This window comes from Ursus americanus, chromosome 13 (genome assembly GCF_024610735.1).
Source record: "Ursus americanus isolate L20-20 chromosome 13, mUrsAme1.1.p, whole genome shotgun sequence".
Classification (NCBI taxonomy): domain Eukaryota; kingdom Metazoa; phylum Chordata; class Mammalia; order Carnivora; family Ursidae; genus Ursus; species Ursus americanus.
This window is the reverse complement of record NC_142139.1, coordinates 29882543-29903898: the sequence shown is the minus strand read 5'-3', so window position 1 is coordinate 29903898 and position 21356 is coordinate 29882543. Positions and strand designations below refer to the sequence as shown.

General features: G+C 39.4%; 1 protein-coding gene across 2 annotated transcripts in view; it reads right to left on the bottom strand.

Moving 5' to 3' along the window:
* The window catches only part of NAA15 (N-alpha-acetyltransferase 15, NatA auxiliary subunit), a 79455-nt gene extending 59273 nt beyond the window's left edge, over positions 1–20182 (bottom strand). Inside the window, exon 1 of one of the 2 annotated variants that reach the window (XM_045798946.2) lies at positions 19844–20182. In XM_045798946.2, the coding sequence (XP_045654902.1) occupies positions 19844–19897 (54 nt within the window). In that variant the 5' untranslated portion in view covers positions 19898–20182. The remainder of the gene's footprint in view (positions 1–19843) is intronic. The other variant, XM_045798945.2, reaches the window with a different exon arrangement.
* Positions 20183–21356: the final 1174 nt, after the last annotated feature.

Genomic DNA, 21356 nt, shown 5'->3' with positions numbered 1-21356 from the left:
GGATGTGAGAACATATTACAGAAATGATCCAAAATGGAAGCTGAAAGAGGAAAATGAAGGGGGTGGCAGGGAAAGAAAACAGAGAAACTCAAAGACCTGTGGAACAATATCAAGTAGTCTAATAGTGTAACACATACATGTAACAGGAGCATCAAAAGAAAATGAAGACTTAAGTGGGATAAATACAAAAAACTGCAAATTTGGGGCACCTGGGTGGCTCAGTAGGTTAAGTATCTGCCTTCAGCTCAGGTCATGATCTCAGGGTCCTGGGATTGAGCCCCTGATCAGGCTCCCTGATCAGTGGGGAGCCTGCTTCTCCCTCTCCCGTTCCCCTTGTATGCTCGCTCGCGTGCACTCTCTCCCTCTGTCAAATAAATTAATTTTTTTAAAAACCTGCAAATTTGATGAAAACTCTAAATCCCCAGAGCCAAGAATGTCAACAAACCCCAAGCAGGATTAAACTGAAAGAAGATGGGAGGAGAAGAGTCACATCACAATCCAACTGTTGAAAAGTAACAAAAGAGAAAATTATGGAACTAGTTAGGAAAAAAGCCCGTATTATAAAAGAAGGTCTCCAATTATCTCAGCTTCTACCTTAAGAAATTAGAAAAACAAGAGCAAATTAAACTCCAAGTAAGAGAAAGGAAACAAAAAAGGTTAAGAGCAAAATCAATGAAATAAAAAAAAAGAAAAACTGAGGAAATCACTGAAACCAAAAGCTAGTTCTTTGAGATCAATGAATTTGATAAGCTCTAGCCAGACATAGGCATAATCACAAAAGTGCGAAGTACAGTGAAATAACTAGAATCCCAGCTTTCTAGCCAAAGGATGAAAAGACAAGACTCAGGAAAACAGTGCCAAGAATATCACAGAGAAGGAGGAACTAGAGAAAGCAACCACATATTTATGAACTCCACAGTTCACCCTTAAACTGCACACGCATAGATCTGATCCTATTCACGACATCAAAGACTGAGAAATGAACTAACATATACACTGTCCAGGACTCAGACTAGTTACTGGGTAGCATATCAACAGGATTTTAAAACTGACTACAAAGATTTTAAAAACTGAACTGATATTAGAACCCCAGCCCAAAGAAAAGAGTTGAGACTTGCTGCTTGAAACTAACCAAATTTGCTAAAACAAAATTAACATTTTCCACAGGATCTCAACAAGTCCCAGACTCTGATAAGCTGATATTCAAAATGTCCAGGATAAAATCCAAAATTATATGGCATGTGAAGAAACAGGAAAAATCTCAACTTGCAATGAAAAAGACAATTTACAGATGCCAATGTGGAGATGAGAGAAATTTAAGACTTTAAATTAGCTATTATAAAAATACCAGAAGAAGCAATTACTGAACACTTTGCAACACTTTTTTTGGGAAGATAAGAAAACTCATCATATGGGCTCAATACCAGAATGGAGATAACAGGAAAGAATCAGTGTACTGGTAAATTGATAAATAAAATTTATCCGATCTGAAGAACAGAGAAAAGAGAGTTTTAAACAATGAACATAGGGGCACCTGGGTGGCTCAGTCGTTGAGCGTCTGCCTTCGGCTCAGGTCATGATCCCAGCGTTCTGGGATCGAGCCCCCGCATCAGGCTCCCTGCTCAGCGGGAAGCCTGCTTCTCCCTCTCCCACTCACCCTGCTTGTGTTCCCTCTCTCGCTGCCACTCTCTGTCAAATAAATAAATAAAATCTTAAAAAAAAAAAAAATGAACATAGCCTTAGGCATTTGTGCCAGAGGAATCCCAGAGGAGGGGATCCTCTGGGATTCTCTAAGTGGCCCAGCACCAATGCCTGACGTGAGGCACTATGGTACCATGAGATTATAGCAAATGAATCTCATGATGTTAAGTAACAGCACTTTTGTCACAATATTGAAAATTATTCTACTGCTGTTCCTAGAAAAATGATCTCTAATTTGACTAATATGAAGGAGGCTGGGGCACCTGGGTGGCTCAACTGGTTAAGTGTCTGACTATTTTGGCTCAGGTCATGATCTCAGGGTTGTGGGATCAAGCCTTGTGTCGGGCTCTGTGCTGGGCGTGGAGCCTGCCTGGGGTTCTCTCTCTCTCCCTCTGCACCCCCCCCCCACTTGCATGCTCTCTCAAATTTATATGTACACACACATACATATATATAAAATAAAATGAAATGAATATGAAGGCGGTTAAGAAATCTCCAAAACAGGTGGCTGTTTATATAAATAGAATAGCTGGGGGTGCCTGGGTGGCTCAGGCAGTTGGGCGACTGACTCTTGGTTTTGGATCAGGTCCCATGGTCTCATGGGTTGTGAGACTGAGCCCCCACATGGGGCTTGGTGCTCAGTGGGGAGTTGGCTTGAAGATGCTCTCCCTCTGCCTCTCCCCCATTCACACAAGTACTCCCTAAAATATATCTTTAAAAGTAAATAAACAAAAATAGAGTAGAATAGAATAGCTGGACAAGCTGTGAAAAGCCCAGATAAACTACATAAGGTTATCTATTGCAGAAAGAAAGTTCATCATCCTTTTCCAAATCCTCGTTACAGAAAAAAACAGTTCCCTAGAAGTGAGAACTATGACATGGCAAATAGAGAAACTAGGCAAAAACTGTATATACAATTTAGATTTGGCATTAAGATTACATGATTTTCTTTAGTACTATATATATCCTTCCACTGCTTTCCTTCAGCTAATGCCAAGAAACATTTCATTCTTTGAAAATGATTAAAAAGAATGCAGCTTCACATCAAGCTAAATGATAAAAGTCAAAGTTGGCTTTTAAAGTCACTCATGTTGAAATGATACCTGGGATTTCTTCAAAATAGTCTAGGGGGTAGAGGTCACAGATGAAAAAGAATGAACCAAATTTGGTAACTGTCAAAATTAGGAAATAGGTTCATTATATTATTTTCCTTATTTTCACATGTTTGAAAACTTTACAATTAAAAAGTTAAAAAGAAAACGAGTCTTAGGTATGCCCAAATCAAATCAAGAAGCGTTTACTCACTTACCAGGAGGCTGACTGGCACTTAGTGCCAATGTACTGGAGCTACTTTAGTGGTTCTACTTCTGTAGAGTAGAAAGGTATGGAGAAAGAGCGCATAAAGCCTCCGGAGTCAGAGATTAGAGCTGTAGCCATTTAACATTTCAGTTCATCAATAATTAAATAAAAATTAAAATTCTTTAGGGGCACCTGGGTGGCTCAGTCACTTAAGCATCTGACCCCTGATTTCAGCTTAGGTCATGATCTCAGGGTTGTGAGATCAAGCCCCACAGTGGGCTCACGCTGGGTGTGGAGCCTGCTTAAGATTCTTTCTCTCTCCCTCTCCCTCTGCCCCTCCCTGCTTTTCCCTTTAAAAAAAAAAATTAAAATTCTTCAGTAAAGCTCCTCAGTCACACTGCCCATATCCCAGGTGTCCAACAGCCACATGTGAACACTGGCTAATGTCCTGGAAACTCAAGACATAGAACACATCCACCATCATGAAAAATTCTACTGGACAACAACAGTCTAGAGTTCAAGTCCTAGCAACCACTTAATAAACAGCTTTGTATCACTGGCCTAACTATAGCCTCAAATATATCATCAACCACCATGCAGGGTTTAGGTGAGAACTGAATGCAAACATGTATAAAGAACCTGAATAAGCACTCAATAAAAATGTTTAAATAGGGACACCTGGCTGGCTCAGTCAGTGGAGCATGTGACTCTTGAGCTCTGGGTTGTGAGTTCCAGCCCCACGTTGGGGGTAGAGTTTACTTAAAAAAAATTTTTTTTAAGTTTAAATAAATGATATCAGTTACAGCTTACAATATTTAGACCTAACCCAGCTTGGCTGAATGCAGAGAAATATGAAAGCAGAAATTAAATTATATAATCAAAGGGGTCTGAGATGACGGAAATGTTCTACATCTTGAAAGGGGCATAGGTTTCATGGGTATATGCAATTGTCAAAATGAAAGGAACAGTAGTACCCTCAAGACAACTAATAAAATAGTATACTCAAGACCTGTGCATTTTACTGTAAATTATACAATAATTTTTGAAAAAAAAATTTTTAAAAAGAAAACATAGAGGGACACCTGTATGGGCAAGTCAGTTAGGCATCCAACTCTTGGTTTCAGCTCAGGTTGTGATCCCGGGGTCATGAGACTGAGTCCCAAGTCAGGCTCCGCGCTCAGCACAGAGTCTGCTTCAGATTCTCCCTCCTCCCCCTTCTGCCCCTCCCTGCTGCACTCTCTCTCTCTCTCAAATAAATAAATAAATCTCTAAAAAACAAAAAACATAGGATCTCTACCTATATCCTCCCTTTCCCAAAATTATTTTAGTTGGAACTTCCATCTGCAGACAATCTGTTGTCTTTCTCATATCATGTAATTTTTGGCAAACTACAAAAACCATGAAAAATCCTAAGGATGACTTTTCTCCTCCTAGTTTTATACTATTTTTTTTTGATGTTTCTCTTATTTCTACAATAAAAAAAACTAAGACCCACTGAGATAAGACTTAGCAAGTCAAGGCTATTTTATAGTCTCTAGTTGGAAGAGACCTTAAACATCATCTGGTGCAAGTGGTCACACAGCTCATGTGTGCTGCCAGCTCAGTCTGTTAAATGTTTTCAGATATACTGAGCCAAACTCTATCTCACTCTAACCTCTGTTTACTGATTTTAGCTCTGTAAGAGTTCAGTTTTCTCTTTTAAGCTAACCATTTTTGTTCCTTAACTGTTCCTTATAGGAAGGTTTTACGTCCTTTAACAACCTGGGCCACTCTCTGAGGTTGATACAGTATTGTTTCCACACCTGTGTAATTTCTCAAAACTAGTAAAATTTCCCCCCCCCCAAAAAAAGGATCATTTAAATGAGATTGCTAAATTTTCTTTTTTCTAAATAAACCATTTTTTAAAAAATCTCTTATTAATATTTCACAAAACAAAAGGCATTTCAGTATTTTAAAAGTAACAAATACACAGTCTCGGAATAAAACAAAGAAAGGTCTGTGGGAATTTTACACCAATATCCTTGTGGCATATCAGCCTGTGGGAGTCACTGGTCTGTATCTCTCTAAGTTTTGGACCCAGAAGTTAAAATTAGACATGGTCTTACTAGAAGCAGAATTCAATGTGACAATCACCATCTGCTTTCTGGATACTACACCACTGTTAATGCATTGTAAAATGTGTTTTATCTTACTTTTTTTTCAGCATTAAACTGTGTCACTTGAGAAAAAAGTTGAAGATTTCAGATTCTGCTTAATACGAATAGAACTCTGCTAAAGAAATGCTGTTAGCTATGAGCTCTAATGCTAGGGGTAGGACAAAATTCAGTAAAACTCAAGGTATATACACGTTTGATAGTCAATTATATAATAGAACCTCAATTATTTCAATAATAAATACTCCCAGGAGAGTTTGAAAAGAAACAACGGAGTGGCCATGAGGACACAGAAACAGAAGTACAACCAATTACTCAATTTATATATATAAAACCCGAACTGCAATAAAAAAAAAACAAACACACACCGTTATTGTCAAGCATAGCATATAAAACCAAAAATAAATTCTTTATAGCATAATCGCTGCAAAACTAAAAATAAATTCTTTATAGCATAATCGCTGCCTTCTAATTTCTAAACACTCCACGAATCCTCACAAAAACCATACAGGCCAAGAAAGAAAGCAAACAAAATCACTCAAAGCCAGCATCATAAGAAGATGAGGTAAGCAAAAAATGCCAACTTACATATATGTGCATAAACACCCAAGATCAGAAGCTCCAATGGGAACTGTCCAAAAGAGCAATACAACAGGGTTGAAGTTGTGACTGAATACATGTAATATTAACTAGGATTTATTCAGAAGAGGCCTCATTCCGAAAGGAAGTACTTAAGAGACGTGATGGATGAGACTAATGCCTACTGGGAGTCAAGAAGAAGAGGCTTATAAAGTCTTGTGAAGACCACCTCTTCAACAAATGGTGCTGGGAAAACTGGACAGCAACATGCACAGGAATTAAACTGAACCACTTTCTTACACCATATACAAAAAATTCAAAATGGATGAAAAACCTAAATGTGAGACATGAAACCTTAAAAATACTAGAAGAGAACACAGGCCATAGTTTCTTTGACATTAGCAGTAGCAACTTCTAGATATGTCTCCTGAGGCAAGGGAAACAAAAGCAAAAATAAAACTACTGGGACTACATCAAAATAAAAAGCTTCTGAAGAGTGATGGAAACAATCAACAAAACAAAAAAGGCAATCTATTGAATGGAAGAAGATATTTACAAATGACATACCAATAAAGGGTTAGTATCCGAAATACATAAATAATTTGCAAAACTCAACACCCGAAACACAAATAATCCAATTAAAAAATGGGCAGAAGACACAAAAAGACACTTCGAAGACATACAGATGGCCAACAGACACGTGAAAAGATGCTCAACATCACTTATCAGGGAAGTGCAAATCAAAACTACAATGAGCTAGCACCACCTCACACCAGTCCAAATGGTTAAAATCAACGACACAAGAAACAAGTGCTGGCACGGATGTGGAGAAAGAGAAACCCTTTTGCACTTACGGTGGGAATACAAACTGGCTCAGCCACTGTAGAAAACAATATGAAGATTCTTCAAAAAGTTAAAAATAGGGGCGTCTGGATGGCTCAGTCAGTTGGTTAAGCATCTGCCCTCAGCTCAGGTCATGATCCCAGGGTCCTGCGATTGAGCCCCACATCAGGCTCCCTGCTCGGTGGGGAGTCTGCTTCTCCCTCTGCAAGCCCTCCCAACTCACGCTCTCATGCATGCTCTTTCTCTCAAATAAATAAATAAATAAATAAATAAATAAATAAATAAATAAATAAATAAATACTTTAAAAAAAAAGTTAAAATAGGGGTGCCTGGGTGGCTCAGTTGGTTAAGCATCTGACTCTTGATATCAGGGTTGTGAGTTCAAGCCCCATCCTGGGCTCCATGTGGAGCCCACTTGAAAAAAAAAAAGTTAAAAATAGGGGCACCTGGCTGGCTCAGTTGTTAGAGCATGCAACTCTTGATCTCAGAGTTGTGGGTTCAAGCCCCATGTAGGAATTACTTTAAAAAGAGAGATTACTCAAAAATAAAATCTTTATGTTTTTTTAAAGATTTTATATATTTACTTGAGAGAGAGAGAGAGAGAGCGAGCATGGGGGAGGGGCAGAAGGAGAGGGACAGGGAGAAGCAGACTCCCTGCTGGGCAGAGAGCCCAATGTCAGGGCACGATTCCAGGACCCTGAGATTATGACCTCAGCCGAAAGCAGACGCTTAACCAACTGAGCCACTCAGGCACCCCTTAAAAATAAAATGTTTAAAAATTACAAAGAGAACTACCTTATAACCCAGCAATTACACTATTAGGCATTTACCCAAAGAATACAAAATAATACTAATTCAAAGGGATAGACGCACTCCAATGTTCATAGCAACATTATCAACAATAGCCAAACTATAGAAAGAGCCCAAACGTCCACTGACTGATGAATGGATAGACAAGATGTGGTATATATACATAATGGGATATTACTCAGCCATAAAAAAGAATGAAATCTTGCCACCTGCAATGACATGGATGGAGGTAGAGTGTATTATGCTAAGTGAAGTAAGTCAAGGAAAGACAAATACCATATGATTTCACTCACATGTGGAACTTAAGAAACAAATGAGAAAAGGGGAAAAAGAGAGAGAGAGACAAACCAAGAAACAGACTCTTACTATAGAAAACAAACTGATGGTTACCAGAGGGGAGGTGGGTGGGGGATGTGTGAAAAAGGTGATGGAGATTAAGGAGTGTACTTGTTATGATGAGCACAGGGTGGTGTATGGAAGTGCTGAATTGATATATTTTTACACCTGAAATTAATATTACACTGTATGTTAAGTAGAATTTAAATAAAACTTGAAAAACAAAAAAGACCAAAGATAGCAGTTTTAGCAAGGCATAGCATTCAGGGAGAAGGGGCACCTTAGAAGAAGGAACTGACACTTGAAGGCCTGATACAGAAAGAAGCCACTTTAGATGAAGACTCTACTAAAATAATGATAGAACAATTGGAAAGAGATAGAAGAGATATAATTATTTGAAAACAATTCACTGTAGCAACAAAAGAGGGTGCTCTTTTGAACTAAGAGGTTGAGGAAGCCACACAAACCTCAAACCAAAAATAAAACTGTCTAGGGGCGCCTGAGGGGCTCAGCTGGTTAAGCATCTGCCTTCAGCTCGGGTCATGGTCTAGGGGTCCTGGGATCGAGCCCCGCATCAGGCTCCCTGCTTGGCGGGGGGGGGGGGGGGGGAGTCTGCTTCTCCCCCTCCCTCTCCCCCTGGCCGTTCTCTCTCAAATAAATAAAAGCTTTTAAAAAATAAAAAACAAATAAAAAATAAAACGGTCCATAGTGTTGGTCTAGTAAAATCCATCACAACCTGAACAGAAAAAAAGAACACAGCATCTATACCAGGTTACTTACATGGAACAAAAAAAGCAAAAAACCTTGTTGCAGATGAAAAGACACCCAAAAAGCCTAGCTATAAAAAAGAAACATGTAATACAACTCCATCACAAATTAAAAATAAATAATGCTGTATGACTTACAGTGAGATATGTCAATTATTTCTTAATATAACTGGAAAAAAATTATATACCAGATGAAGACATAAAAGAACACCTCAAATCAGATGTTCAAAATTTTAAATATGGGGGCGCCTGGGTGGCTCAGTCATTAAGTGTCTGCCTTCAGCTCACTGCGTGATCCCGGAGTCTTGGGATCGAGCCCTGCATTGGGCTCCTCGGCTGGGAGCCTGCTTCTTCCTCTCCCACTCCCCCTGCTGCTTGTGCTCCCTCTCTCGCTGGCTGTCTCTCTCTCTGTCAAATAAATAAATAAAATCTTTTTTAAAAAATGTTAAATAATGGACAAACAATAGGAAAATATAAAACAGAAAAGATAAAAAAGAAAGACCAAATCATCCACAAAGAAAATCATGGTGGCATCAGCAATATACAACCAAGAGAACAAGAGGGCAGTATTTTCAAAAAATTAAGAAGATATGCATCAAAGATTTTACATTCAGCCAAACTGTCCTTCAAATATCAAGGCTATAGAAAAACAGTTTAACCATGTATGAATTTAAGAGATTTCCATAAGCACTGCTGAGGAATCTCCAGCGTACAATGAGCTTCATCCAACCAAGGGATGATTGGGAAAACTTCAGCTAACAGTCTCCTTGTGAATATAAACTATATTTAATTATAGAACTAAATCTAAAACAAAGGTATTGATAAGGATGAAAGAACAGTACATAAATTACATACTCTCAACCAAGTAAAAAGAATTTTAAAATGTCAAAGGAAAAGAGACGTGGGAAAAAATGTAAAGCAGAATAAGCTCATAAATTGCCTCACACATAAGAAAATGAGACTCAGTGGATTTAATTCACAGCTAACAAATCAAATAGCAAAAGCCTAAATAAGAAAAAAAAAAGAAAACTAAGGTAACTTTTTAAAGGTAGAAACATAAAGGTAACTGACAAGATATAAACCTTTCTAAATACCAAAAAATATACAAAACAAAATAAAAATATCAAACAGAATATAAGACACGTGATAAGGATAACAAAACAAAATGAGATCAATAAAAAAAGTAAAGTTCTTAACAGATGACACCTACAACAAAACAAGTACTAATTCACATGATTTACCGTTTGCCAGGCACTTTCATACATATCTCACTACATGACCAGTGAAGTGTGTCAGAAAAGTACTGTTTTATCTTTTTTACTCAGATTTGCAAACTGAGCCTTAAAAAGAGTAAGGAATAAAACAATGCAGAGCTAGGATTCAATCCCAGAATCTTTCTATTGTTCTTTCCACACCAGGCTCCCTCCACTCAACATTGAAATTGTTTCAAAACACAAATTGAAGAAATGTGTAGTATTTTGTTTCCTGTTTTTAAAATACTGTCTTCCCACAAAAAATCTTTAAGATGAATTGGCCTGAAACTTTTGGTAGTCTGGAACAAAGCTTCTCTTTAACAAGGAAAACACTGAAAGAAGTTTAAGTCTTCATAGCGGCAGTGGCAACTAAGATGGCAAACAACGTGACGCTCTCTCAGGTCCTAAATTCAAGAAGTTCTAGTTTAGTAATCTACATAATCCCATGCCAGAGTAAAGAAGAGTTACCCAAATCTCAGCTGTGTGATCACTACAACACAAAGTTAGATAATGTACAGTCAGTTCTGCTATAAAGCTTGTCTGGAAAACACATGTTTGTTCCAATATCACTGATATAGTAAGGAGTATTTTAAACACACTAAATTTCAAATTTCATGATTGTTTCTGTGGAATTTTGTCCACTAGAAGTACTAGGTGAACAAACTGAACTCAGCTAAAATAAACCACACAGGCAATGTACAGGACAGACATACACCTCAAACATCTACCAGCTACATCAGTTCTGGCCGTGTTAAGAGCCACACCCATCTCTCTCCGGTGTTACAACTTTCCCTCAGACTTTAGATAACTTTCCTTCCATTACTTCAAAACAATTCACAAACTGCAATCCTTCTGACACTCACTTCTGGTCTTTTCCATGGTAAAGTGCAGTATTTATTCTATAGTATTTATTAACCATTTAACATATGTAAAAATTGTGCTATCATTTTAATTTGGTTCTTACCTTTGCTTTTTTCACTAGTGAAAAAAAATTTTTTTTAAGATTTTATTTATTTATGTGAGAGAGAGAAGAAGCAGCGGACTCCCCGCTGAACAGGAAACCCAATGCAGGGCTCAATCCCAATCTCCGGGATCATGACCTGAGCCAAAGACAGACACTTAACCGACAGAGCCAGGTACCCTTCACTAACAAAATTTTTGAGTGTTGTGCCTAGTAAAAAGCCCTGTGGTTTTTATTGTATGATTTTGCATAGTGCAGTGAGTTTTAGGAACCCATCTGTCCTGATACAGCACAACTGACTGTATATAAAGCAATCAGAAATCTACTTTTAATAATAAGTATGGACAATACTTATTACAATTTCCTTAAAGGAGAGATGCAACGTTTACATCAGCTAATGTGTAAGAAAAGCTTAGCCTAAAATCTGGCTCAAAATAGATACTCAATAAATGCCAGTTTACTTCATTTCCCCTCTTCTAAAAGATTCTGACTCAGTTCCAAAGCACTGATAATCAAAGATATCTTGTAATCTCCAATGAGATCTCTCTGAAAAATAGAGTGCCATATTAAGTGGAAGCCATTATTATAAGGAGAAAAGAAATTTTTTAACTGGAACAACCATGTGTGGAAATAAACAACCAACCTTAAGGGTTTTTTTCCTAGGTCTATACTTTCAAAAGCAAACTTTCATTTCTCCTTTTATACTAAGATATGTAGATAGAACAACCCTTACAGATAACACACAGGAATATTTAAATAACCTCCTACATAAAAAACTCAAATGGAATCTTTAAGATTTAAAATATCACTGGCTAGAGGTGCCTGGCTGGCTCAGTGGGTAGAGCATGCAACCCCTGATCTTGGGGTCGTGGGTTCAAGCCCCATGTTGGGCCTAGGGCTTACTTAAAAAAGAAAAAAGAAAAAAATCATTGGCTTGAAGTAAGATTATAATTTCCCCAGTAGGCTTTGACAGAAATTTCAAATTATCTCAACTGAAAATGTATTCCTATTATACTAACCAAAGAAAATTTCAGTGGAACAGACTACATCAGGCAACAAAAACATTAAGTTCTCCATCATTTATTTCTATACTACAATTTTTATTTTACTTTTAAATAGTCAAAAAGATTGCTTTATTAAATTAAAATTTTAAAGAATTGTTTTAATTCCGAATTAGTAGTGAACAATATAATTCCTATCTTACTTAAGGGGGAAAAACCATAAGCAACAAGTTAAACTAGTTTTTTGAAAGTTAAAACTTCAACACAAGTTTGTACAACATGAATTAAAAAACAGCTTAGATGTTAGGTATACAGCTGATATTCCAGGGAAATTCCCAAAAGTCAAGAATACAATCACAGTATAAAATTCCCTCCTCTTCAAACCCTAATATTTATATTAAGAATCATCACTCTTTTAAAACTTTTCACTTGCTCTTCTCACCATTAGCACTGGCAACTGACATTTTTTCAAAACTATTTTTCACTAAGAATCTAAGTTTTTCTCCCTTCGGTAGGGCTACTACCTATAAATAGACAGCAAAGTTGTATTTAGATGTGAATGCTGATGGCTGGCTAGGCTCAATGATTAGTTATGTGGCTTGCTCTGCCACACCAGCTTCCCAGCATACCTTTCCAATTCCAAAAATTCAACTTGATCTTTACATTTTCTGTAAAACACTCACGAAGCAACTCTAATCTACAAAATTTTCCCTTCCTGTTTTATAGTATCATATGCACCGGTCCTCACCCTCAAATCTGTGTTGTAATCAGTCGTAGAGCTTTATGAAACTACAGATGACTGAGCCTTACTATCTGATTCAGCAGCAGGCTCCTCACGACAAACATCCTCATTTAATCCAGATGCCATTTTTTCCTCCAGTGCTAAAACAACCAAAACAGAACAATAAAATTTCCTCTTATTATGCTTCTGTGACTGGAGAAAGGCAATGTAAACAAACTAATACTATGATTCATTCGTAAGTGAAACTTCTAAGGTCTTACCGAGTAATACAGGTTCTGCCTGATATCCTACCATTACCTCATGTAACAACGTACTCTACAATGCCAAGGCCCAGTAACTCCCCTTTTCAAAAATCTTTATATAAGAACATAATCCAAAGAGCTTTCTCTCTTGTCACTGTTTATACATTCATTTTATGCAACAAGTACTTATTCAATGTCTATTATGGTACATTATTCTAACCAATGAGGGTACACTAATTAACAAAGAAGGCCCTATCATCATAAAACCTACATTTTAATTATAGAAGACATGTGATAAATTACTTGCACATATGTGTCATATGGTAATAAAGTGATACAGAGAGACATAAAGTAAGGAAGAAAATAAGCTGAGCTGAGGAGCACACTTGAACAGAATTCTGAGAGAAGAAATGTGCCATGCAGGTATCTGATAGGGGAGAAAATTCTGAACAGTCCTTTGCATATGATCCCTTATATAACCCAGCTTTTTATGTCCAAAACCACTTTTATGAACAAAGAATATATATTTGAATCAATGCTCTGTGAGAACTGCATTGTCAGAAGCACAAATATTAAAGGAAATAATGCACACTAAACAAAGAGATCCCTTCAGCTGAAGCAGGTTGGCCAGTAGTTCTCCAGTCCTCCAGCCATACAGGGCACCATGTCTCCCTCTGTGGAAACTGTCTTTTAACCAGTGCTTCAAAGTAATAGTTGGGATAGCAATTCTATAACTATCAAATAACTTAGTTTGTAATAATCGCCAATAATGACCCAGGACTGCAAACCTTTAAAATACCCACAGAATCGAACATTAAATTCGATTCCCTGTTAAAGTTTTGTATGCTTTTCTGAATATATGGTGTTGTCTACTACTATTAAAAACTAAACTGTGGTCGATCTTTTTTTTTTTTTTAAGATTTTATTTATTTCTTTGACAGAGAGACAGCCAGCGAAAGAGAGAACACAAGCAGGGGGAGTGGGAGAGGAAGAAGCAGGCTCCCAGCGGAGGAGCCTGATGTGGGGCTTGATCCCAGAACGCTGGGATCACACCCTGAGCCGAAGGCAGATGCTTAACGACTGCGCCACCCAGGCACCCTAATCTTTTTTTTTTTTTTTTTAACCAAAGCACTCTATTCTCCAAATAATCTGTACATACAAGTACTTTAACCTACTCTCAATCCAAAAGAATCACTTTTGAAACATTTCAGGTTTCTAATACAATAAATGATTTTAAAAATATTTGGGGGCGCCTGGGTGTTGCAGTTAGGCCACCGACTCTTGATTTCATGCTCAGGTCATGATCTCAGGGTCCTAAGATCGAGCCCCACATATGGCTCCATGTCCAGCATGGAGCCTGCTTGAGTAAGATTCTCTCTCTCAAAAAGAAAAGAAAAGAAAAGAAAAGAAAAGAAAAGAAAAGAAAAGAAAAGAAAAGAAAAAAGAAAAGAGAAAAGAAAAGAAAAGAAAAGAAAGGAAAAATACACACACACACACACACACATACACACACGCAAGCGCGAGCGCGCTTCAATTTAAATAAAAACGTATCTCAGTTTGTTCATTCATACTACGGAAAGGATTTCGGGCAGAAGTATAAAGGAAACCGAAATAGTGAATTTGCCACATTATCAAAAGGTTTTTTCTCCTAAGATTTTTACGGACTTTCAAAAAAAAAGTATTTTGTGTATTTTATAATGTAGTATATTTACATTACAGCAAATTTCCATTTCCTTTTCTGGTACACTTTCAGGAAGCAATTTATTCTAGCTTAAACATTTGATTACCTACAGTGTACAAAGAAAAGGACTTCAGGGGCGCCTGGGTGGCTCAGTCAGTTGAGCTTCTGCCTTTGGCTCAAGTCCTGATCCCAGGGTCCTGGCATTGGGCCCCACATCTGGCTCCCTGCTCAGCCTGTTTCTCCCTCTCCTTCTGCCCCTCTCCCTGTGCCTCTATCCCCCTACTCATGCTTTCACTCGCTCTACCCTCTCTCTCTTCACAAATAAATAATCTTAAAAAAGAAAGAAAGAAAAAGGACTTCATAGCAGGTAAAACTTTGTTTCCATTTCTTTATTTTTTGTTACATTCTGAACACATGCAGGGCAGGCAAAAGCATATTAAAACCAATTTCAAGGTTACTGTCCACATTCAGTTGCAAAACTAGAATTGTCACATAGAAATTTAAGTCAACAGAGCTTTCATGTACATATGGAAATTTACTTGACAATTCTTAATCTTACTTTCATCTGCAACTAAATCAAACCTAAGTATCACTAACTGTAAAAAGAGCACTTTTTTCCCAAACACAATAAATCATATGAAATAATTTACCTACAATACATCTAGCCACCTACAATTATTACAACACCTTTACCTAACTCCCTCTCCCTACAACCGCTGCCGCTTCCCCTCCCCCCCAACACCGAACAGATAAACACTAGGCAGGTACGGTATAAATGCCCTGAGCTAACAAACAAAAAAACTGATTCTTGAATCTAACGAATCTAACACTGAGCTGTTAACTTTAATCTCAGTCTGTTTCCTTAATTAAAATGTCCCCACCCTGAGAAGTTTTAAGAATAAAGAAGGATCTGCAAAGTGCACTGTCCAGAACTGCAACCATACACCACCACATGTCGCTATTTGAATTTAAACTTAATTAAATTTATAAATTGAGTTCCTCAATCACACTAGCCATATTTCAGGTGTACAATAGCCACATGTGACTAACAGCTATCATATTGGACAGAGCAGATACAGGACATTTCCATCATCACAGAAAGTTCTATTGTATAGTACAAATGGTAAGTTTTCAGTAAATCACTAACATTATAACCATGCTATACTAACAACTTCTCTTACCACTTTCCTAGGAAAGAAAAATTCTGCCATCTACACGTTTAACTAACAACATAAAACATTCAGTCAGGCAAAAGTCCAAAAATAGATTAATGATGTAAAATATTTTAAGTACTCCCAACATAGGTTTTTTGCCCTTTTAGCTCACATTACCACCTAAGAAGAGAAGAGCAGCAAGAGTGACCAACCTGGCAACTCTTGACTGCAAGGCATTAGGGTATATCCACTTCTGCAAGTGGGCTAAAATCTAAAAAGGTGTGAATTTCATTCCACTCCAGCAACTCATTTTTCCTACCCTTAACCTAGATCCTAAAACAGTGGTGTAAAGATCTGGTAATGTCCTCAAACTATTTAAACAAATAGCATCAAGAGTAGGCAAAATCGGGGCGCCTGGGTGGCACAGCGGTTAAGCGTCTGCCTTCGGCTCAGGGCGTGATCCCGGCGTTATGGGATCGAGCCCCACATCAGGCTCCTCCGCTGTGAGCCTGCTTCTTCCTCTCCCACTCCCCCTGCTTGTGTTCCCTCTCTCGCTGGCTGTCTCTATCTCTGTCAAATAAATAAAATCTTTAAAAAAAAAAAAAAAGAGTAGGCAAAATCACAATTTTCTAATGACTTAGTTTTCCAAATTGTTAAAATGGTGTATAATTACAACAAAAATCCCGCAAAGAAACCACTTCTGTTAAACACACATAACTCTTCTTTAAACTAAACTCCTACATAATATATGTTACATGAAATTCATGCCCTGCCCTTTCTCTAGACAAATTATAGACAAGACACATTCTGTAGACATTTTGACCAACTTATAACAATTCTTTAGTCAGAAAAGTTAAGTAATATATGAAAAAAAAGGGCCCAATATGCAACAAAACTGAATTATTTTTTTGAAGATTTATTTATTCATTTGACAGAGAGAGAGCACATGCACAAGCCGGGGGAGTGGCAGGCAGACGGAGAGGGAGAAGCAGTCTCCCCGCTGAGCAGAGAGCCCAATGCAGGGCTCGATCCCAGGACCCTGGGATCATGACCTGAGCCGAAGACAGACGCTTAACCAACCGACTGAGCCACCCAGGCGCCCCCAAAACTGAATTTTAGATATCAACTAAACCACAACAAGCCAGGCAAATCCACTACTGAAACTTTCTGGGTTTCCTTTGAAAAATTAAGGCAAAAACATATTTCATTACTTTAAAATTGAGGTTTCAAATATTTTAAAAATACAAACTAACTTCATTTCCTAAAGGAATTTACTACAAAGGAGTATGGTACAACTAACAAAGTAGCAGCTCAAAAAGTGACTACTACTGGAATGATTTAACAGTTACCAACCCATCAACAATTTGGTTACAGGCATTAAAGTATGCCCAACTTTTCGGAGTTAGGAGGCTTAAAATCAAAAGAGTTTACATACCATAAAAACTGGGGAAGTAGAAGCAATTTTGAAAAAGCAAATACTAACTATACTTTGGTTAGCAAAGTTTTCTTCATTCCTAATGTAACAGAACAACAAGAACATTCTATCCCCTTCTCTTTAGTAATTTTCACATTTCTTCTGCATATATATCACAATAAATCCTTTAGCACTTCCACTTTAGCAATGAACTTAAAGGTTCTGCCCCACTATCACAACCAGAAAAAAAAATGTGTAAAACGATTAATCAAAAAACGCTATTCTATGAATGGTTGAACTGTGGTACATCCATATCACAGAATTCTACTCAACAGTAAAAAAGGAACTAGTATTGATACACCCAACAACTTGGATGAATATCAAGGAAATTATATTGCATTAAAACAAGGCCAATACTAAAAAGTTATATGCTGTATGACTCTTTTCAGTAAACACTCATAAAATGATAAAATTATAGAAATAGAGAACAGAACAGTAGCGGCTGCCAGAGTTTGGGGGTAGAGGGGATGGAAAGCAGGGGAAAGGTGTGGTTCTAAAAGGGCAACAGAAGGATCCTTGTGCTGATGGAACCGTTCTGTATACTGACTGTACTGGTGGTTATGTAATTACAATTGCGATAACACTGCACAGAACTAAATACACACACAAATTAGTACAAGCAAACTGAAGAAATCTGAATAAGATTGGTAGAGTGTATCAATGTTATGATACTGAACTACAGTTCTGCAAGGCGTTAGCACTGGGAAACTGGGTAAAGGGTACAAGGGATCTCTGTATTATTCCTTAAAACTACATGTGAATCTACAGTTATCCAAAATAAAAAGTTTGATTTTTAAAAAACTGCTACCCTAACAACTGGGATAATTTGAATATGAACTGGATATTCCACAGTATTAGGGAATGACTGTTAACAGTATTATAGATATACAGGACAATATCCTTATACTCAGAAAATGCTTGCTGGACCATTTATGGATGAAATATTATGTCTGTAACTTACTCTTATGTGTATGGCAAGACAGAGAAAGCAAATCTGGCAAAATGTTACATACTAAATTAAGGTAAAGGATTTGCGTGCTCCTTGTACTCTTCCTCAACTTTTCTGCTTGCATTTTTTTCAAAAAAAAGTTAAGGAGTAAGATTTAAGACACGTTTTTATCCTAAAACTATGTTACAGTCGAACCTACGCACCAGTTAGTCTTTTAAAAGACTTAAAAGTAGGAATGCCTGGGTGGCTCAGTCGGTTGGGTCCCTGCCCAGCTCAGGTCATGATCCCGGGGGTCCTGGGACCGAGTCCTGTGTGAGTCCCATGTCCCAGCTCCCTGCTCAGCGGGAGCCTGCTTCTCCCTCTCCCTCTGTCACCCACGCCCCCTGCTTGTGCGCATGCGCACTCTCTCTGTCAGTAAATAAAATCTTTATAAATAAATAAAGGATTTAAAAGTAAACAAATTGTTCTATTAAAACTATGTGATAGTCCCATCTACACTCATTATTCTTAAACCAAAAAAATGGCAATAAGGATTTCAAAGGAAAAGAGTTACGTGGTATTGGATGTGACGTTCTCATGAGTTTTTCAACATAAATTGACTAAATCTGTAAGGCATATGGATATTTTTGTAAAATCATAGTTCAACTTGGATTACTCTTTCCTATTCCTAGAAGACTGGATCCCCAAAATTGTTCTACTTTTCAAGTAAGTGAAGCAAATTAAAATTGCAACAGCTAACACTTTCATGCACACACTCCAAATTTAAAAAATTTTTAAAGTTTTAAGTTTGGCAAACAGTTAATTCTTTCATAAAGAAGTATTTGCATGAAGGGGCAACCCACACACTAAATGCCAAACCAAAAATGTGCCATGGTGTATCAGTAATAGCGCCAAGGCCACAAGATATATTTTACAATGTAAACAGTCCCTCCAAACATCACTGTATTTTATGGTATTTAAAAAAATGCAAACAGCACACGTTTGAACTGTAGGAAATGAGTTTGAGCTAGTGTCAATAAGATCCATCTCAAAAGTTCTTAAGTTGTCTTTGCTGCTCAATTTTCGCATCAGTGTTAATACACTTCAGTCTCTGAGAAAATCCGTGTCAAGAACGTCTCAACCAGAAACTGTATAAACTTTTCACTTCCAACCGGACCGCCCCCTCGCAGTGGGCCCCACCTCCCGAGCAGGGTATGGGGTGGGGCTGTTTCCCGCTTGGAAACTAAGAAATAAAGGTCCCTTCCCTACTCCATCCAGAAACGAGGGAAAAAGAGAGGCCGAGAATCTGCAGTCTCAAGTATGAAACTAACTACAAGGAGGTAGTCGTTAAGAAAGCTTCCTTTCCTCTTCTGACCCCCTTCCTTCCCTCCCTCCAGGTCATTCAGTGACCCCGGGACGGGCGGGGACAGGTGAATATCAAGAGAGGAAGAGGGAGGGACGGACGATGGAGGGAGCTCCGCGCTTGGGCAATGAATGAGCTGTGCCGCATCCGCACCACCTGTTCCTTCCAAGGGTGCCACCCCGACCTGCCGGCAGTGTTCCCGCACCACCCCCGCCGCGACTCCTGCCGTGTTGCCCCCTTCCCTGCTAAAGGCCGGGCCTGTCCTCCCTTCACTCGGGCCGGATGAAAACCCGCAGTCTAGAAGCTAGGAAAACGGGGCCTACTCCGGAACCACGGCCTCCGAAGCGTGGAGACAGGAGGAGGAAGCCCGGGGCGCGCGGGGTGAAGTGGGAACCACAGGGAGGGAACGGGGGGGGGGCGCATTCGGCTTGACTAGGAGTACGAAGGCGGGGTTCCTGGCGGAGGTGGCCCGGTGCCCGCCGGGCCGAGGTTAGGGGTGACAGGCCCGTGTACCGGCTAAATCCTCCCCACTGCTTGCCCAGAGTCTCACACTTACCAAGATCCGCTTGAAGAGAGCGTTCTCCTTGGGCGGGAGGCTCACGGCCGGCATCGTTCCGGCTCCTCCCGCTGCTCCCGCCACCGCCCGGCTCGGTCAGTCTGTTTGTCCGACCGCCGCCGCCGCCGCCGCCGCCGTCCCCGGGCTGCTTCAGCCTTGATTGCCCCGATCCACCGCCGCCACCAGGCCTCGAATGTCACCGCGTCGCCCAACCCCGACACCCCCTTCCCCTCGTTGTCTTTTTTCCTTTCTCACTTAACGCTGCCGCCGCCTCCCCCCCCCCCCACGGGTCTCCGTCGGCGGTTCACGTGGTAACTGAACAGACCGACAGAGGCAGCCAAAATGGCGGACGCAGAGGGCTTTCCCACCCGGGTCACACTTCCTAGCACGCAGGCGCGATGACCTCCTTTCCCCACCTCCTCTGTCCTAGAGCTTGCTGGGAAACGTGGAGGCCAGCGGGTGGGCGGAGGCCGCGAGGGTCGCGGCAGGCCCCGCCCATCCCTCGGTCGCAGAGCGTCTTGGAGGCGCCGGGTTAGGGTCGCTAACTGCGATTCCGGCGGTCTGCAGCTCAGGAGTAGCCTTTCTGCTCTTTGCTGCCAAAGTGGCCTTTCATTCATTGGGTAGATTCTCCCAGTTTCGAGCCCGAAGTGCTTAAGTGCAGGTGTTCAAGAAGTTCTTCGTTTGATCGTGGATGAAGTGCCTAATTAAGCAGCAGAGGCGGAAGGGAAATGAAGACTTCACCCCAGGGAGGACTTGTAAACCAATACGGAAAGCAGAGGCTTAATGGAGTCTGAAAACCGTGCACGAGTTTGACCAATTAAATGGACTGGCTGGAGTATGGGTGATTTGGTTTATTACTTAAGGTGAGCCTGGAAAGAGCCAGATCCTAAGTGCCATGTTTGCCCTGCCAAAGAAGCATCTGAAAGTTAAATGTGTTTTATTTCATTGTTGAGTCCATACAATGAAGGGTTCATGACTGTTCGAGTCATCTTGGAGTAGAGTTCAGGGACATTGACTCCCCTGGAGTTGGCTAAAAGTTAGTGCTTAATATTGTGAGTGTTGAACTCCCATCACCAGAAATCCTCAAATCTTAAACACCAGAGTATCAGGCAAGGATACCAGAGAACTGCTGCAGTAGATCAAACTAGATACCGAAGTGGACCTTTTCCACATAAGGAGATATAGATATAGGTATAGATATAAAATTTCATTAACAATTGACAGTAAAGGGGCGCCTGGCTGGCTCAGTCAGTAGAGCATGTGACTCTTGATATCAGAGTGGTGAGTTTAAGCCCCAAGTTGGGCATGGAGTCTACTTTAAAAAATATTTTTTTAAAAATATTTAAAATATACAGTAAACCTATTTTAAAGCTGGCATTCCATTGATGATCTACAATTTTTCCCTCATATGAGCCACTTTTACACTTGATTATTTTTGATGATCTCTCTCCAGATGCTGAGTTCCATCCGTAGCATTCTCTGCATCACGAATCATTGCATTGTATGTGCAGTA